The 14,469-nt window shown below is 38.8% G+C and overlaps 1 protein-coding gene across 1 annotated transcript in view; it reads left to right on the top strand.

Annotated features, from left to right (window-relative positions):
• LOC308681422 (solute carrier family 12 member 3-like) overlaps positions 1 to 11,433 on the top strand; it is a gene marked incomplete at its 5' end in the record, with an annotated part of 40,910 nt that extends 29,477 nt beyond the window's left edge. Inside the window, 10 exons of the mRNA XM_081350289.1 lie at positions 4,056 to 4,190; positions 4,271 to 4,377; positions 4,469 to 4,551; positions 4,653 to 4,739; positions 6,441 to 6,539; positions 6,742 to 6,853; positions 6,943 to 7,029; positions 10,702 to 10,834; positions 10,912 to 10,979; positions 11,180 to 11,433. Coding sequence (XP_081206415.1) covers positions 4,056 to 4,190; positions 4,271 to 4,377; positions 4,469 to 4,551; positions 4,653 to 4,739; positions 6,441 to 6,539; positions 6,742 to 6,853; positions 6,943 to 7,029; positions 10,702 to 10,834; positions 10,912 to 10,979; positions 11,180 to 11,318 — 1,050 coding nt within the window. The 3' untranslated portion in view covers positions 11,319 to 11,433. The remainder of the gene's footprint in view (positions 1 to 4,055; positions 4,191 to 4,270; positions 4,378 to 4,468; positions 4,552 to 4,652; positions 4,740 to 6,440; positions 6,540 to 6,741; positions 6,854 to 6,942; positions 7,030 to 10,701; positions 10,835 to 10,911; positions 10,980 to 11,179) is intronic.
• Between the last annotated feature and the right edge of the window lie 3,036 nt (positions 11,434 to 14,469).

Below are 14,469 nucleotides of genomic sequence, written 5' to 3'. Positions count from 1 at the left end.
TTGTTTTTATTTGTGTATATGCACCAACCTCACAGATAGAAAGAATGTTGTTTTTAGATCAATTGAATACAGTAATAGAAAAGTTTGATAATGAGGAATTTTTGGTTGTGGGAGGAGATTTTAATTGTGTCGAAAGAAATATAGATAGGAATCATGTAGAACCACATATGGCTTAACGCCGAAAACTGATACAAATGATAGAAGGGAATGAGCTTGGTGATGTATGGAGAAATTTTAATCATGATGTTAAACAATACACATGGACGCATGCTCACGAAAATGTGTTGTCAATGGCACGATTAGATAGATTTTATGTTTTCAAACATCATCTTAGTTTTTTTGTAAATGGCTCAATCCTTCCAGTAGGTTTCTCTGACCATAGTTTGGTTGTGTGTAGAATGATTGTTAGTTCTGTTAAATTAAGTAGTTCTTATTGGCATTTTAATGTGACATTGTTGTCAGATTTACAGTTTAAAGATGTTTTTAGTTTTTTTTGGGAGTCTTTTAGAGAACAAAAAGATCAATTTCCCTCTTTACATGAATGGTGGGACATTGGGAAAATAAATATTAGGCAATTATGTCAACAATATACTCTAAATGTCACAAGAGTTTTAACTCAGTCTATAAAGAAGTTAGAAGAGGAAATTATAGAGATTCAAGTTTTAATTCAAGAAACAGGAAATCAAGACCATTTAGATTCTCTTTTCATGAAAAAATCAGCCTTGTCTGAATTTTATAAAAGAAAGGCACAAGGGGCATTGGTCAGATCACGTTTCCAGGATGTAGAGCAGATGGACGTTCCATCAAAGTTTTTTTTTTCGGATTAGAAAAAAAGAATGGTCAAAGACGGTATATTCAGAATTTAAGGTCTGAAGCTGGGGTTCTGTTATCAGACCCAGTCGAAATGAGAAAAAGAGCCGTAACATTTTATAAAAATCTTTATAGTTCTGATCATAGGATAGATCAAGATATTGATGGTTGTTTCTTTGAAGATCTGCCAAAATTATCAGAAAGTGCCAATGCAAAACTTAGTGAAGATATAACTTTAATTGAACTGTATGAAGCTCTCCAGAGTACGTAAAACGGGAAAGTTCCAGGGGTAGATGGGATTCCTTTTGAATTCTATAAAGCATACTGGAGCATTATAGGAGAAGACTTGCTTGCAGTTCTTAGTGATAGTTTGGTCTGTGGTTTGTTACCACTTAGTAGTCGGAGAGCAGTTCTTACACTCCTCCCAGAGAAAGGAGATCTGAGTGATATTAAAAATTGAAGACCTGTGTCTTTACTGTGCTCTGACTACAAAATTCTGTCTAAGGTATTGGCGATTAGATTAGGGAAAGTTTTAGATGATATAATTAGTCCTGACCAATCCTATGTGTGCCTGGAAGATCTATATTTGATAACATTTTTTTTAATCCGAGATTTGATGGATTTTCAAAGATTTGTGGTGTTAATTTTGGCTTGATTTCCATTGATCAGGAAAAGGCATTTGACCGTGTAGAGCATGGTTATTTATGGAAGACTCTAGATGCCTTTGGTTTTAATTTGGATTTTAAAGGCTATATTAAAGTGTTATATAATGACATTGAGAGTATGTTGAAATTTAATGGTGGCTTGTGTTTTCCTTTTAAAGTTCAGCGTGGAGTGAGGCAAGGTTGTTCATTATCAGGTATGCTCTATACATTGGCAATAGAACCACTTTTGCAAAGATTGAGAAGGGTAATGAAAGGCCTCTCATTGATGAGATGTGAAAGTACTTTTGTTTTATCAGCTTATGCTGATGATGTTGTTGTAATTGTAAAAGAGCAAAATGATGTGAACCTTTTAATGAAAACTTTGGATGATTTTGAAATGGTATCAGCTGCAAAAGTGAATTGGTCAAAAAGCGAAGCTGTTTTGGTGGGAGAGCGGACAACAGTGCCCCCCAAACTCCCTGGTGGTCTGACATGGAAAAAAGATGGGTTAAAGTATTTGGGAGTTTATTTGGGGGACGAGTCTTTTCAATTAAAAAATTGGGAAGGGATGATTGAGAAAATAAAGGGCCGCTTGGATAAATGGAAGTGGATTAAGAAAATATTGTCCTATAGGGGTCGAACCCTTATTATTAATAACCTTGTTGCTTCATCTCTTTGGCATCGACTGACTTGTGTTGACCCACCACTACTCTTTCTTGCCAAGATACAATCGATGTTGATAGACTTCTTCTGGGATAAGATGCACTGGGTGATCCATAACATCTTGTACTTACCAAAGGAAGAAGGTGGACAAGGACTTGTGCATCTACTTGTGCATCTACAAAGTAGGACAGCAACATTTCGTGCACAGTTTATACAACGTTTCCTGACAGGCCCAGAGTCTGTAAGTTGGAGACCAGTAGCAAGTGCTATTTTAAAAACTGCTGCAGGTATAACTTTGGACAAATCCTTATTTTTATTGGATCCAAAAACTTTAAATGTGGAGAAATTTCCAGTTTTTTATCGGAATCTTTTTAAAGTATGGAGTCTTTTTAAACTCCAAAGGATGAGCAATCCCACATCGTTGTATTGGCTTTTGGAAGAGCCTTTGCTTTATGGTGCAAGACTGGACATTACTAATGCATCTGTGTCACTGACAGAAGCCTTTGTTAAGGCTAAAGTGGTGACTCTTCGTCAATTAATGAGTCTGGCAGGACCAGATTTTGTTGAAGTGGATGCAGTGGCAACACAATTGGGGTTTAGATCCATTCGAGTGGTTGAGAAACTATTACGGAAGTTACAGACTATCCTTACAGTGGAAGAGACTGATTTACTCAAGAAAATATTGTGAGGGAGAAATTACTCCCAATGATAAAGATTTTTTTCCAAAGTTGATGGTTTCACCTAATTTAGAGGAGGAAGGTGGAATTTTTCTGGAAGTAGAAAAAGTAGTGGTCATGGACTTTGAAGAAGTGAATGGCAAGAAACTGTATAAGTCATGTGGGAAATGTTTTAATAAAAAAGCATTAAATGGAAAAACTGATACACCTTGGAGAATTGTGTTAGGTTTGGATGATGTTTTTAAGCCAAATTGGAGAACTTTTTACAAGCCACCATTGAATAAGAAAATTGGAGATTTGCAGTGGAGGATTTTACATTGTATTATTGCTGTAAATGCCTTTATATCTGTGTTGAATCCTGATGTAGGTCATGAATGCCCATTTTGCTCACAAAGGGAGACTGTGTTTCATGTTTTTATGAGTTGTCATAGACTTAAACCTTTATTTGAAGTTTTACAAAATTTGTTTAAGTCTTTTGATGAAGAATTTTCAATGCAAGCTTTTATCTTTGGTGTTAAATATACAAAGAGAAGACAGAGAGAGTCAGTTGTTAAATTTTGTTTTGGGCAAAAGTAAAATGGCAATATACATGAGTCGGAAAGATAAAATTGAACAAAATCAGGAATTTGATCTGGTATCTATGTTTGGTGCCATGGTGAAGTCAAGAATTTTGATTGATTTTAAGTTTTATAAAGCTACTTCATGTCTTGCCATGTTTGAGGATGTTTGGTGTTATGGAGGGGTTTTGTGCTCTGTTGTAGATGACAATCTTTATTTTACTCAATTTATGTAATTTATTTTAAATAGTTTGTTTTTAATGTTTTAAAACACTTAATTTGTAATAAAGGTGTTTTCAAATTCAAATTCTCTCTCTCTCTCTCTCTCTCTCTCTCTCTCTCTCTCTCTCTCTCTCTCTCTCTCTCTCTCTCTCTCTCTCTCCCGTCGGTTAACGTTAGTAATAAGCTCCTCCTCCCCTTCTGCTATCTTTTTGCTCTGTTGTCTGTTTCTTTGTCACAAGCATTGTATAGTATTGGTTGTTGGTATCTGAGCATTTTAATGAGTACGAGTATGAGTACACGAGCGCAGTATTGGCCTGATACCGAAATTGGTGCATCCCTATATAACATTTTTATTCAGGAAAGATGATTTACAAAAAACCTGACTGACACAAGCAGATAACCTTGATTTCACCAAACGGCTTATTCAGTGTGCACTCAAGATGTGAAGATGTCGTGGGTTTATTGCGCTCTCATGCTTTCAGGAGGACGAGAAGTCCAGTTTTCCGCAGCACAGCACTGATATGCTGGTGGACTGGCTGAATCAGAGGAAGGTTCGTTCTTTCTACACGTCCTTCAATGCCGACAGTCTGAAAGAGGGCGCGTGCAATCTCATGCAGGTAAGACCGTCGCTAATCTGTTCTAACACCTTTTTCTTCTCCTCATAACATCCTTCTCAAAGACTCAATCATCTTTCTAGGCTTCAGGTCTTGGTAAACTGAAGCCGAACACCCTCGTTATGGGATACAAGACAAACTGGAAGGAATGTAAACCTGAGAGCTTACAGGACTACGTCAACACCATCAGGTGAGTTCAGATGCTGCTTTTGTTCACAAATATCAGTTTATTTGTCATTCAGTTCTTTGTATATTGACATTGTTTCATGTTTTTTGTGTAGCGACGCGTTTGACTCCAGCTACGGCCTTGCAATTCTGAGAATGATGGATGGATTGGACGTTATGGATGCTTTTCAGAGTTCAGGTGTGTAGAGTGTTTTTTTATACAGTATAATGATTAAAAAATGCATTGGTGCTGCAGTTTGAATCATAAAACAAAGTTTGACATGGGTCTATTTTGAGCAGCAGGAAGATCATCTGCAATTGATAATCCGGCATTCGATGCAGACGAAGTCCCGCAATCTGAAAAAGATGAGACAGACCGGAATTCAGGTGACAAACACACTTGAAGTCTTTTTTGGTGCACTTTTACCCTACTGGCACTGCTAGTGAAGCGTTGTGACAAACTAGAACGTTACAATCAACCGTCTACACTGCAAGCAATGGAATCCTGATGTCATCATCACCCAGTCAGCCGATCAGAACAGTGGACATAGACATCCAGTCGACCAATCAGAACAGTTCCACTCTAGTGAATTACTTTATGTTTCAGACAATTAAATACACAGAATTAGTACAAAAAATATTGATAGTTTGTAAAAATTCACACTGATGCCAATGGAAGCAAGAAAATAACCGTTCAAATACAATCTGACTGCATGTTTTATACACACTAAAGGTCACTAAGGTTTACTGTAGCCTTCTCTCAGCTCACTGTTATGTTTTTAAAGAGGTGGTTGTTTATGATTTTAGTGTGTAATGTTTGCTGTTTGAGCATAAACAACATCTGCAAAGTTACAATGCTCGAAGTTCAAAGCAAAGGGAGATATTTACTTTTAAAGACATTGCGTTTTAAGGACTACAACAAACGGCTGGTAGGGACTACACGAGCTTCCTCCCGGGTTAATGACATCACCAACCCTAAAATTTACATAAACCTCGCCCCCAGGACACGATTTACAGATTGTTATGAAAGAATATGCTAATCAATGACTAGACGATAACTACACATCAGCTACATAAATTTATCAACTAACCATTCAGAAATGTCCTGTTGCATTCTACATGTTGTCACTTCTTCTTGAGTCTCTCCATCATCAGCCGTGTTTTCCATTCAATTTTTTCTAAATATTGATAAAAAATTATTGCAAAATGACAGCGTTTCCATTAACCGATGTTATGCGACTAAAACGTAATTTTTTCCTCTCGTGATAAGTCATTCCAAAAATCATGGCAACGGACGTTGGTAAGTTTATATATATATCTCAGCCACGTACCGCACTAGACATTATTATTATTAATGGAAGGAAACGTAGGCGTGTTATCCAAGCATTAATGGTAAGGAAAGACCCATACTGTGTCTGTGAGCAGCACATATGAGGTGTTTCTGGGTTTTTCTCACTCATTTCTGCTCAGAGGTCTTGATTGTGGCATTTCTTTGAGGTTTAGAATCTAGTATTTCTGTCATTCATTTGTCTTTTATGAATTCAATAAAGAACTCCGTCTCGTCTTCTGTCCAAACACACCACGCCTTCTAAGTCATGTGACCTGTAAATGCGCAAAAACTGTTTCCATTGCAGTTTTGCGAAATATTTATTTTTCAAATTGCCTGAAAAACCCCCTCATGTGAGCGTAAAAACTTTTTTGCAATAAATGGGAGTTTTTGCGAAATTGACGTGTTTCCAGTGAGCATATTTCCAATTCGCAATTTCAATTTGCGCAATTTGAAGGGTAATGGAAACGCGGCTATTGACTCCATCTGACTCCGGTTTGAACATAAAAGGCTAAAAATTTTACATTTTCAGTGCATGTCTGTGTGAGGTAAAAAGAAACAAGCTGTTGTAGTTCCGCCCCCTGTGCTGGGAGCAGCAGCTCATTTGCATTTAAATCATCACCCAGTCAGTCAATCCTGTTATAATCAGCAAAACTGCATTGTAGACAGGGTGCACTAACTTTTTCTCAATCAAGCTTTGACTGGTGTGATGTAAATGTTTTTTATACACGTCTCACCTGTTTTTTTGACTCCCCATCCAGATATGTCTGACGATGGCTCGAACGATCAAGTCAGGTCGGTGTTTCAGACGAAACAGGGCAGGAAGACTATTGACATCTACTGGATCTCTGATGATGGCGGTGAGATACGACTGCATGAATGATACTTAAACTCACTATGGGGAAAAAAAAAATCATGGCATGAAGTTCCAACTGGTTCAGTCTGGGTTGGTAGACAACCATGGTTTTGGTCTTGGTAAAGCTCAAGGGGGTCTGATCAACCTCCAGCACAATCTGTTTGCACTCCCATTTTCTTATTCTCAAGGCTGTTGCTCTCTTTCAGGTCTGACTCTTTTAGTGCCGTATTTGTTGACCAGAAGAAACCGCTGGAAAAAGTGCAAAATCAGAGTGTTTATCTTAGGAGACCAGGAGACCATGAAGGAAGACCGTAAAGAGTGAGAGGATCATTATATCATCATCATCATCTGTTACTAGTTTTGACATGCAGAAACAGTGATTCTTTAAACGGTTGTTCTCATTCCAGCATGAAAATGCTTTTGAAGACATTCCGGCTGGAGTTCGAGGACATTGTCGTGATAACAGATGTGGATAAAGCTCCTCTGCCTAAAAAGTGAGAAATGTTCACAAATAAACATGGACACAAACTTGCAGGTTTGTAGGAATGCTGCCTTAATGTGCTATCGGAAACATCCTACTTACCACTTCTGAACACTGTTTGGTAAATGGTCAAATTATTCTTTTTAATGTTTTCCTTTACCTGTAGTGTGTAATGTATCTGTTTATGTTTGTATATAATCTACAAAGTAATCTACAAAGCTCATAGTCTCCCACAAAGTGATTTATTCTATGTAACAGAGAAGTCAAGTCAAGTCATCTTCATTTATATAGCGCTTTTAACAATGTAGATTGTCTCAAAGCAGCTTTACAGAGATAAGCGTATAATTTAAGGCAACAGAGATTGTTTCGGCTTTACAGCAGAGTTAAGTTATTTCCATCTAAAGTTAGTTTTAATTGATTTGCTTCCGTCGCAATGATCATTTGTTATTAAATTAGGGGCCGCTAAGACGACACCATTCCCTCTACACAGACTTTAAACGCGAACCTGTGAGAAACACTGATGGCGTTCACATGCGCATTTAGAATGGGTTCTATAGTTATGTGCGTTTGAATATACGCAGGTTTGGAATTCCCTACAAGCCAAGCCTAAACAGAATACTTGTCTTTCCTTATAAATTTTGATAAGGAATTTTATTTTATTTGTTGCTTTGGGGTAGGACCGCGAGACGAATTTTCCCGACAACGCCTTATCTGTAGAGTGGTAGTGGGATCCTCCATAGGGAGAGACTAGTTGGCACTTCAGCACTGCGTTGTCATCGGTCCAGGCGAAGGTCCTTCGTCAGATCTGGATACGGCCTCGATCCGGCAGGCTGCAGGAAAACCTCGGGATAAACACAGACACTAAAATTAGCGTAGATGCCATTCTTCTCATGATGTAACGATTACATCAGGATTTTTGGGAAGTGTTCCCGGTTCCGGCTGACCTACTATATGCAGCCTAACATTCAATTATAGAAGTCTATAATGTATTATGTGAAAGCTAGGTCAAAGAGATGTGTCTTTAATCTGGCTTTGAACTGACAGAGTGTGTCTGTTTCCCGGACAATGGTAGGAAGACTGTTCCAGAGTTTTGGTGCTAAATAGGAAAAGGATCTACCGCCAGCAGTCGATTTTGATATTCTAGGTATTATCAACTGGCCGGAATTTTGAGATCGTAATAGACGTGACGGACTATAATGCGTTAAGAGCTCGCTCAAGTACTGCGGAGCTAAACCATTCAGTGCTTTGTAAGTAATCAGCAATATTTTAAAATTGATGCGATGTTTAATAGGGAGCCAATGCAGTTTTGACAGAACTGTGCTAATATGGTCATACGTCCTGGTTCTGGTAAGAACTCGAGCTGCTGCGTTTTGAACCAGCTGTAGTTTGTTTATTAAGCGTGCAGGGCAACCACCCAGTAGAGCATTACAATAATCTAGCCTTGAGGTCATGAACGCATGAACTAACTGTTCCGCATTTGTCAATGAGAGCATATGGCGTAATTTAGATTTTTAAGATGGAAAAATGCAGTTTTACAGATACTAGACACGTGACTTTCAAATGAAAGATTGGTATCAAAGAGCACACCCAGGTTCCTAACCGACGACGAAGACTTAACAGAGCAGCCATCGAGTGTTAGACAGTATTCTAGGTTATTACGTGAGGAAGTTTTTTGTCCAATAATTAGAAACTCTGTTTTTTCAGAATTCAGAAGTAGGAAATTACAAGTCATCCAATTTTTTATATCCGCTATGCATTCCGTTAATTTTGTGAATTGGTAAGTTTCGTTAGGTTTTGAAGAAATATAGAGCTGAGTATCATCGGCATAACAGTGAAAGCTAATGCCATGTTTCCTAATGATATCTCCTAAGGGTAGCATGTACAGAGTGAACAGCAGCGGTCCTAGTACTGAGCCTTGTGGTACGCCATACTGAACTTGTGATCGATGAGACATCTCATAATTTACTGCTACAAATTGATAACGGTCAGATAAGTATGATTTAAACCATGCTAGTGCATTTCCCGTAATGCCAACATAATGTTCTAATCTATTTAAAAGAACGTTGTGGTCGATGGTGTCAAATGCAGCACTAAGATCGAGTAACACTAATAGCGAGATACAACCACGATCGGATGATAAGAGCAAATCATTTGTGACTCTAACGAGAGCTGTTTCGGTACTATGGTACGGTCTAAATCCTGACTGGAAATCCTCGCAGATATCATTTCTTTCAAGAAAGGAACACAGTTGTGAGGATACCGCCTTTTCTAATATCTTTGACAGAAAAGGTAGAATCGAGATCGGCCTGTAATTGACTAATTCTGAAGGATCAAGTTGCGTTTTTTTAACAAGCAGTTCAATCATAGCCAGCTTAAAGTTTTTTGGTACGTATCCTAGAGACAAAGAGGAATTAATGATATTAAGAAGAGGATCTATGACCTCTGGAAGTATTTCTTTCAGTAGCTTAATCGGTATAGGGTCTAACATACATGTTGTAGATTTAGATGATTTAATGAGTTTAGTAAATTCTTCCTCTCCTATAGCAACGAATGAATCAGATTTTTCCTCAGGGAGACTACAATGCACTGCCTGATGTGATACTGTAGTAGACGGTTGCATAGTTATAATTTTGTCCCTGATATTATCAATCTTATAAGTGAAGAAGTTCATAAAGTCAGAACACTTATCCAGACCTGCCATACAACTCCAGATATCACTTTAGACAAGTTACCACTGTGAAACGTTCTGCTCAAGTCGTGCTTGTGTAACGGAGGCCAGTAAGAGCTGTGAGAGTAATCCTCACTCCCCTGATCTCAAGAAGTGCAATAGCAACTGGCACTGTAGTTTTACGCTTCCCATGCTGGAGACGCTGGTTCGATTCCCACTTGGAGCAGGGTGAGTAGGACCGGAGGGGTTACAATGGTGCCGTGACATTGATGGGAGTGAGGTTTAGGGGGTGAGTGTAACGTAGAGCTGTGAGAGTAATCCTCACTCCCCTGATCTCAAGAAGTGCAATAGCGACTGACGCTGCAGCCTTGTTGTTAGCGCACCCGCTTCCCATGCTGGAGACGCTGGTTTGAGTCCCACTTGGAGCAGGGTGAGTAGGACCGGAGGGGTTACAATGGTGCCGTGACACGGATGGAAGTGAAGTTTAGGGGGTGAGAGTAATGTAGGCCAGTAAGAGTTGTGAGAGTAATCCTCACTCCCCTGATCTCAAGAGGTGCACTAGCGACTGACGCTGTGGTCTTTAGCGTCCTTGTTAGCGCGCCCGCTTCCCATGTCGAAGATGCCTGTTTGAGTCCTGCTTGGAGCAGGACCAGAGGGGTTAAACTTGCAAAGTGGGTACCAATCGATTGGCTTGATCATCCTCATTTTCAGAATCCGACTGGGGATTGAACTGATAAGGTAAAATCAATGACATAAATTTTAACTATGCATTTACAAATGCTATAGAAGCCTTGGAAGCTTAAGCTTGTGATAATGGCGAGGCCTGTTACATTTCCGATGCACGCTTGAGGTGTTTGTCCAATCACAACCTAATGGGTCAGGTGGCCAATCAGAGCACTCTGAGTTTTTCAGAAGGAGGGGCTTTGAAGAAATCAGCGTGTTTCAGACAAACTGGGAATAGAGGAGCTGTAATAATGTACAGTATGTAAAAATTCTTCTTCCTCTCTGTTCCTGTAGTTGGCAGCGGTATGAGGAAAACATCGCCCCCTTCATGCTGAGTGAAGAACAGGCTGGAGCAGACGTACAGGAGCTCAAGAGACTGAGTCCATGGAAAGTTTCCAAAAAAGACCTGGAGGCCATAAAACCCAAGGTGTGTTGATGGTGTGGGTCGTTTTGAACACGAGTGCAATCCATCAGACCCTCCATTTGACTGTATTTTATTTTCAGGTGGAGAGGTCAGTGAGACTAAATGAGATCATCAAGAAGAACTCCATCCCAGCGGCTTTGGTTGTAATGTGAGTATTGCTAGTTAGAGCAGTTTACCCATCCCATATGATACGTCATTTTCATGTATCAATCCAAAGTGATTCACAAACAAGTGACATCACAAGCAATTGGTCATACTTTTGCATAAACTGGGGCGTTTGAGAGCGAAAGCGTTGCCAGTCAATGTATGCCTGATAACAGCTCTAAACAGAATGTGTGTGTGTTTCAGTTCTCTTCCAGTCCCTGATGTCAACTGTCCCAGTTCTCTCTATATGGCCTGGGTGGAAGCGCTGAGTTACGGCATCCACTGTCCCACCCTGCTCATACGAGGAAACCAAGAGAATGTCATGACCTTCTACTGCCAGTAAAACACTCACATTAATGTGAGTTCATCATTAAACACAATAATTCCTGCAGGTGAAGCTGCTGTCAGTTTCAGTCATGTGAAGATTAAACTTGCTGTGAATCAGACCTGTTGAACTGAAATGAGCTGCTTAATCCTCTTGTACACTGATTCTATTACAATGTATATGTATATCACATGGTCATTTGTCTGTATTATCTTCAAGGATGTCAGGTCAGACAGAGTCGACAACATATATATATATATATATATATATATATATATATATATATATATATATATATATATAATACAATTTATATTATACACTCACCTAAAGGATTATTAGGAACACCATACTAATACTGTGTTTGACCCCCTTTCGCCTTCAGAACTGCCTTAATTCTACGTGGCATTGATTCAACAAGGTGCTGAAAGCATTTTTTAGAAATGTTGGCCCATATTGATAAGATAGCATCTTGCAGTTGATGGAGATTTGTGGGATGCACATCCAGGGCACGAAGCTCTCGTTCCACCACATCCCAAAGATGCTCTATTGGGTTGAGATCTGGTGACTATGGGGGCCATTTTAGTACAGTGAACTCAAACCAATTTGAAATGATTCAAGCTTTGTGACATGGTGCATTATCCTGCTGGAAGTACCCATCAGAGGATGGGTACATGGTGGTCATAAAGGGATGGACATGGTCAGAAACAATGCCGTGGCAATGGCCGTGGCATTTAAACAATGCCCAATTGGCACTAAGGGGCCTAAAGTGTGCCAAGAAAACATCCCCCATACCATTACACCACCACCACCAGCCTGCACAGTGGTAACAAGGCATGATGGATCCATGTTCTCATTCTTTTTAAGCCAAATTCTGACTCTACTATCTGAATGTCTCAACAGAAATCGAGACTCATCAGACCAGGCAACATTTTTCCAGTCTTCAACTGTCCAATTTTGGTGAGCTCATGCAAATTGTAGCCTCTTTTTCCTATTTGTAGTGGAGATGAGTGGTACCTGGTGGGGTCTTCTGCTGTTGTAGCCCATCCGCCTCAAGGTTGTGCGTGTTGTGGCTTCACAAATGCTTTGCTGCATACCTCGGTTGTAACGAGTGGTTATTTCAGTCAAAGTTGCTCTTCTATCAGTTTGAATCAGTCGGCCCATTTTCCTCTGACCTGTAGCATCAACAAGGCATTTTCCCCCTCAGGACTGCCGCATACTGGATGTTTTTCCCTTTTCACACCATTCTTTGTAAACCCTAGAAATGGTTGTGCATGAAAATCCCAGCAACTGAGCAGATTGTGAAATACTCAGACCGGCCTGTCTGGCACCAACAACCATGCCACGCTCAAAATTGCTTAAATCACCTTTCTTTCCCATTCTGACATTCAGTTTGTAGTTCAGGAGATTGTCTTGACCAGGACCACACCCCTAAATGCATTGAAGCAACTGCCATGTGATTGGTTGATTAGATAATTGCATTAATGAGAAATTGAACAGGTGTTCCTAATAATCCTTTAGGTGAGTGTATATAAACATAAAATATAAATGCAATGGAGTTATGTTGGTGGAGGGAAGTCATTTATCTAAGGACTTTCGTTTCAAAGTAGAATATAAGAGTGTCATGCCATAATAATAAAGACACAATAATAATGTTAGAAAAATGTTACATTTTGACTGTATATGAATGGTAAATTATTAGGTTGTTGTTATAAATATGTAAAATTACAAATATGTTCTTGATGTGCTTTTCAATGTGAAAAATACAATTCCGCACAATGGCAGACATCTCAATTTTCATTGATTGTCTCATTACACCAAGTAAAAAAAAAAAAAAAAAATCACAACATATATTCATCAATCACGATTCATCGATATTCAACATATATTCTCGATCACAACATATATTTAACAGACTATATTGCAGATGAGTATATTATTTTCTTAGGATAAAAGTGCCTGCCAAATGCATAAATGCACATGTAAAACACCAGTTGATTCAAAGGCACTGAAAAGACTTTAAAAGTTGATGAAGAAAAGTGAGCTTGATGTTTTGGATTTAATAAAATGACATGCACACATTTTGAAGTGTGACTTTTGGGGCTGCTAACCTAAAACACACACACTCAGGTTTATTAATAATTAGCAAGTATGTTTGTTTAACCTCAAATTATGATTCTTAAATTTTAAACGTAAATGATTTATGAGGCTCCAATCAGATTGTGCTTTGTACATAGATTACATATTGACCAGCAGCCTCTTCCGGCATGGCTCAGTTTCTGTGATCTCAATCGGCCACACTTTTTTTTCTTTATGACTATTTTGATGATTTGAAATGTTTAATAATTCTGATGATCCTTATGATTTTAAATAATTCGATATAATTCGATTTTTAAAATCTGGTGTGAGTTTAAAATCACATTTAAAAAATGTGGTGTGCAGCTCAGATCATTTGAGACATTTTGAGATGACTGACTTTTGAATGCAGACTTTGGTGTCTAGACAAACCTGAACATAGTTTGAGACATTACTGATCTCTTTTAAAACAAAATTTTCTAGTCTGGTCAACACTTTACGAATTTTTTACGTTTTGTCATATGAACAATTAGCATGTCGTTAATGAACACTTTATTTCTATCCCTCACAGCTTCGTTCAATCCTGTCAAAAGTGTAATATACCACACTAGAAAGGCTAAAGTACGATCTAAATGGTTGTCACATGTGTGTGTTGCTCTCTACAGACGTATTGTAATGAGGGTAAGTGAGACTTACCGAGTTTTCAAATCTTCTTCTTCACTTTCAACACTCAAATATACCGCACTGACGAAAGGCGCGACAACCAACGTGTGCCGTAGTTTCTTCTAAATGGCGCTCATTGTGCGCGCTTATGTAAACAAACCAACAGTCTCTTGAGCGCGCCGGATTCAAATGAGGGAGGACACGACTGGAGTAAATACCCCTTAAATTAGGGTATGTTCTTCACATAAAGCAATCTACTGAATTCAGAAGACTCGGAAATAATGCACACAAATCATATGGACTACTTTCACGAGTTCGGAACTTCCCAGTTACAATCACAATCACCATTGTCTCGTTCTTTTGTGTTTTTGTTTTAAATTCTGGGTCAGCTATTCCTGTCTGTACTTAAAATGTTTTTTGCAAAACAAAG

Source organism: Scardinius erythrophthalmus (genome assembly GCF_964197995.2).
Source record: "Scardinius erythrophthalmus genome assembly, chromosome: 2".
Classification (NCBI taxonomy): domain Eukaryota; kingdom Metazoa; phylum Chordata; class Actinopteri; order Cypriniformes; family Leuciscidae; genus Scardinius; species Scardinius erythrophthalmus.
This window is presented reverse-complemented; position numbering and strand designations above follow the sequence as displayed.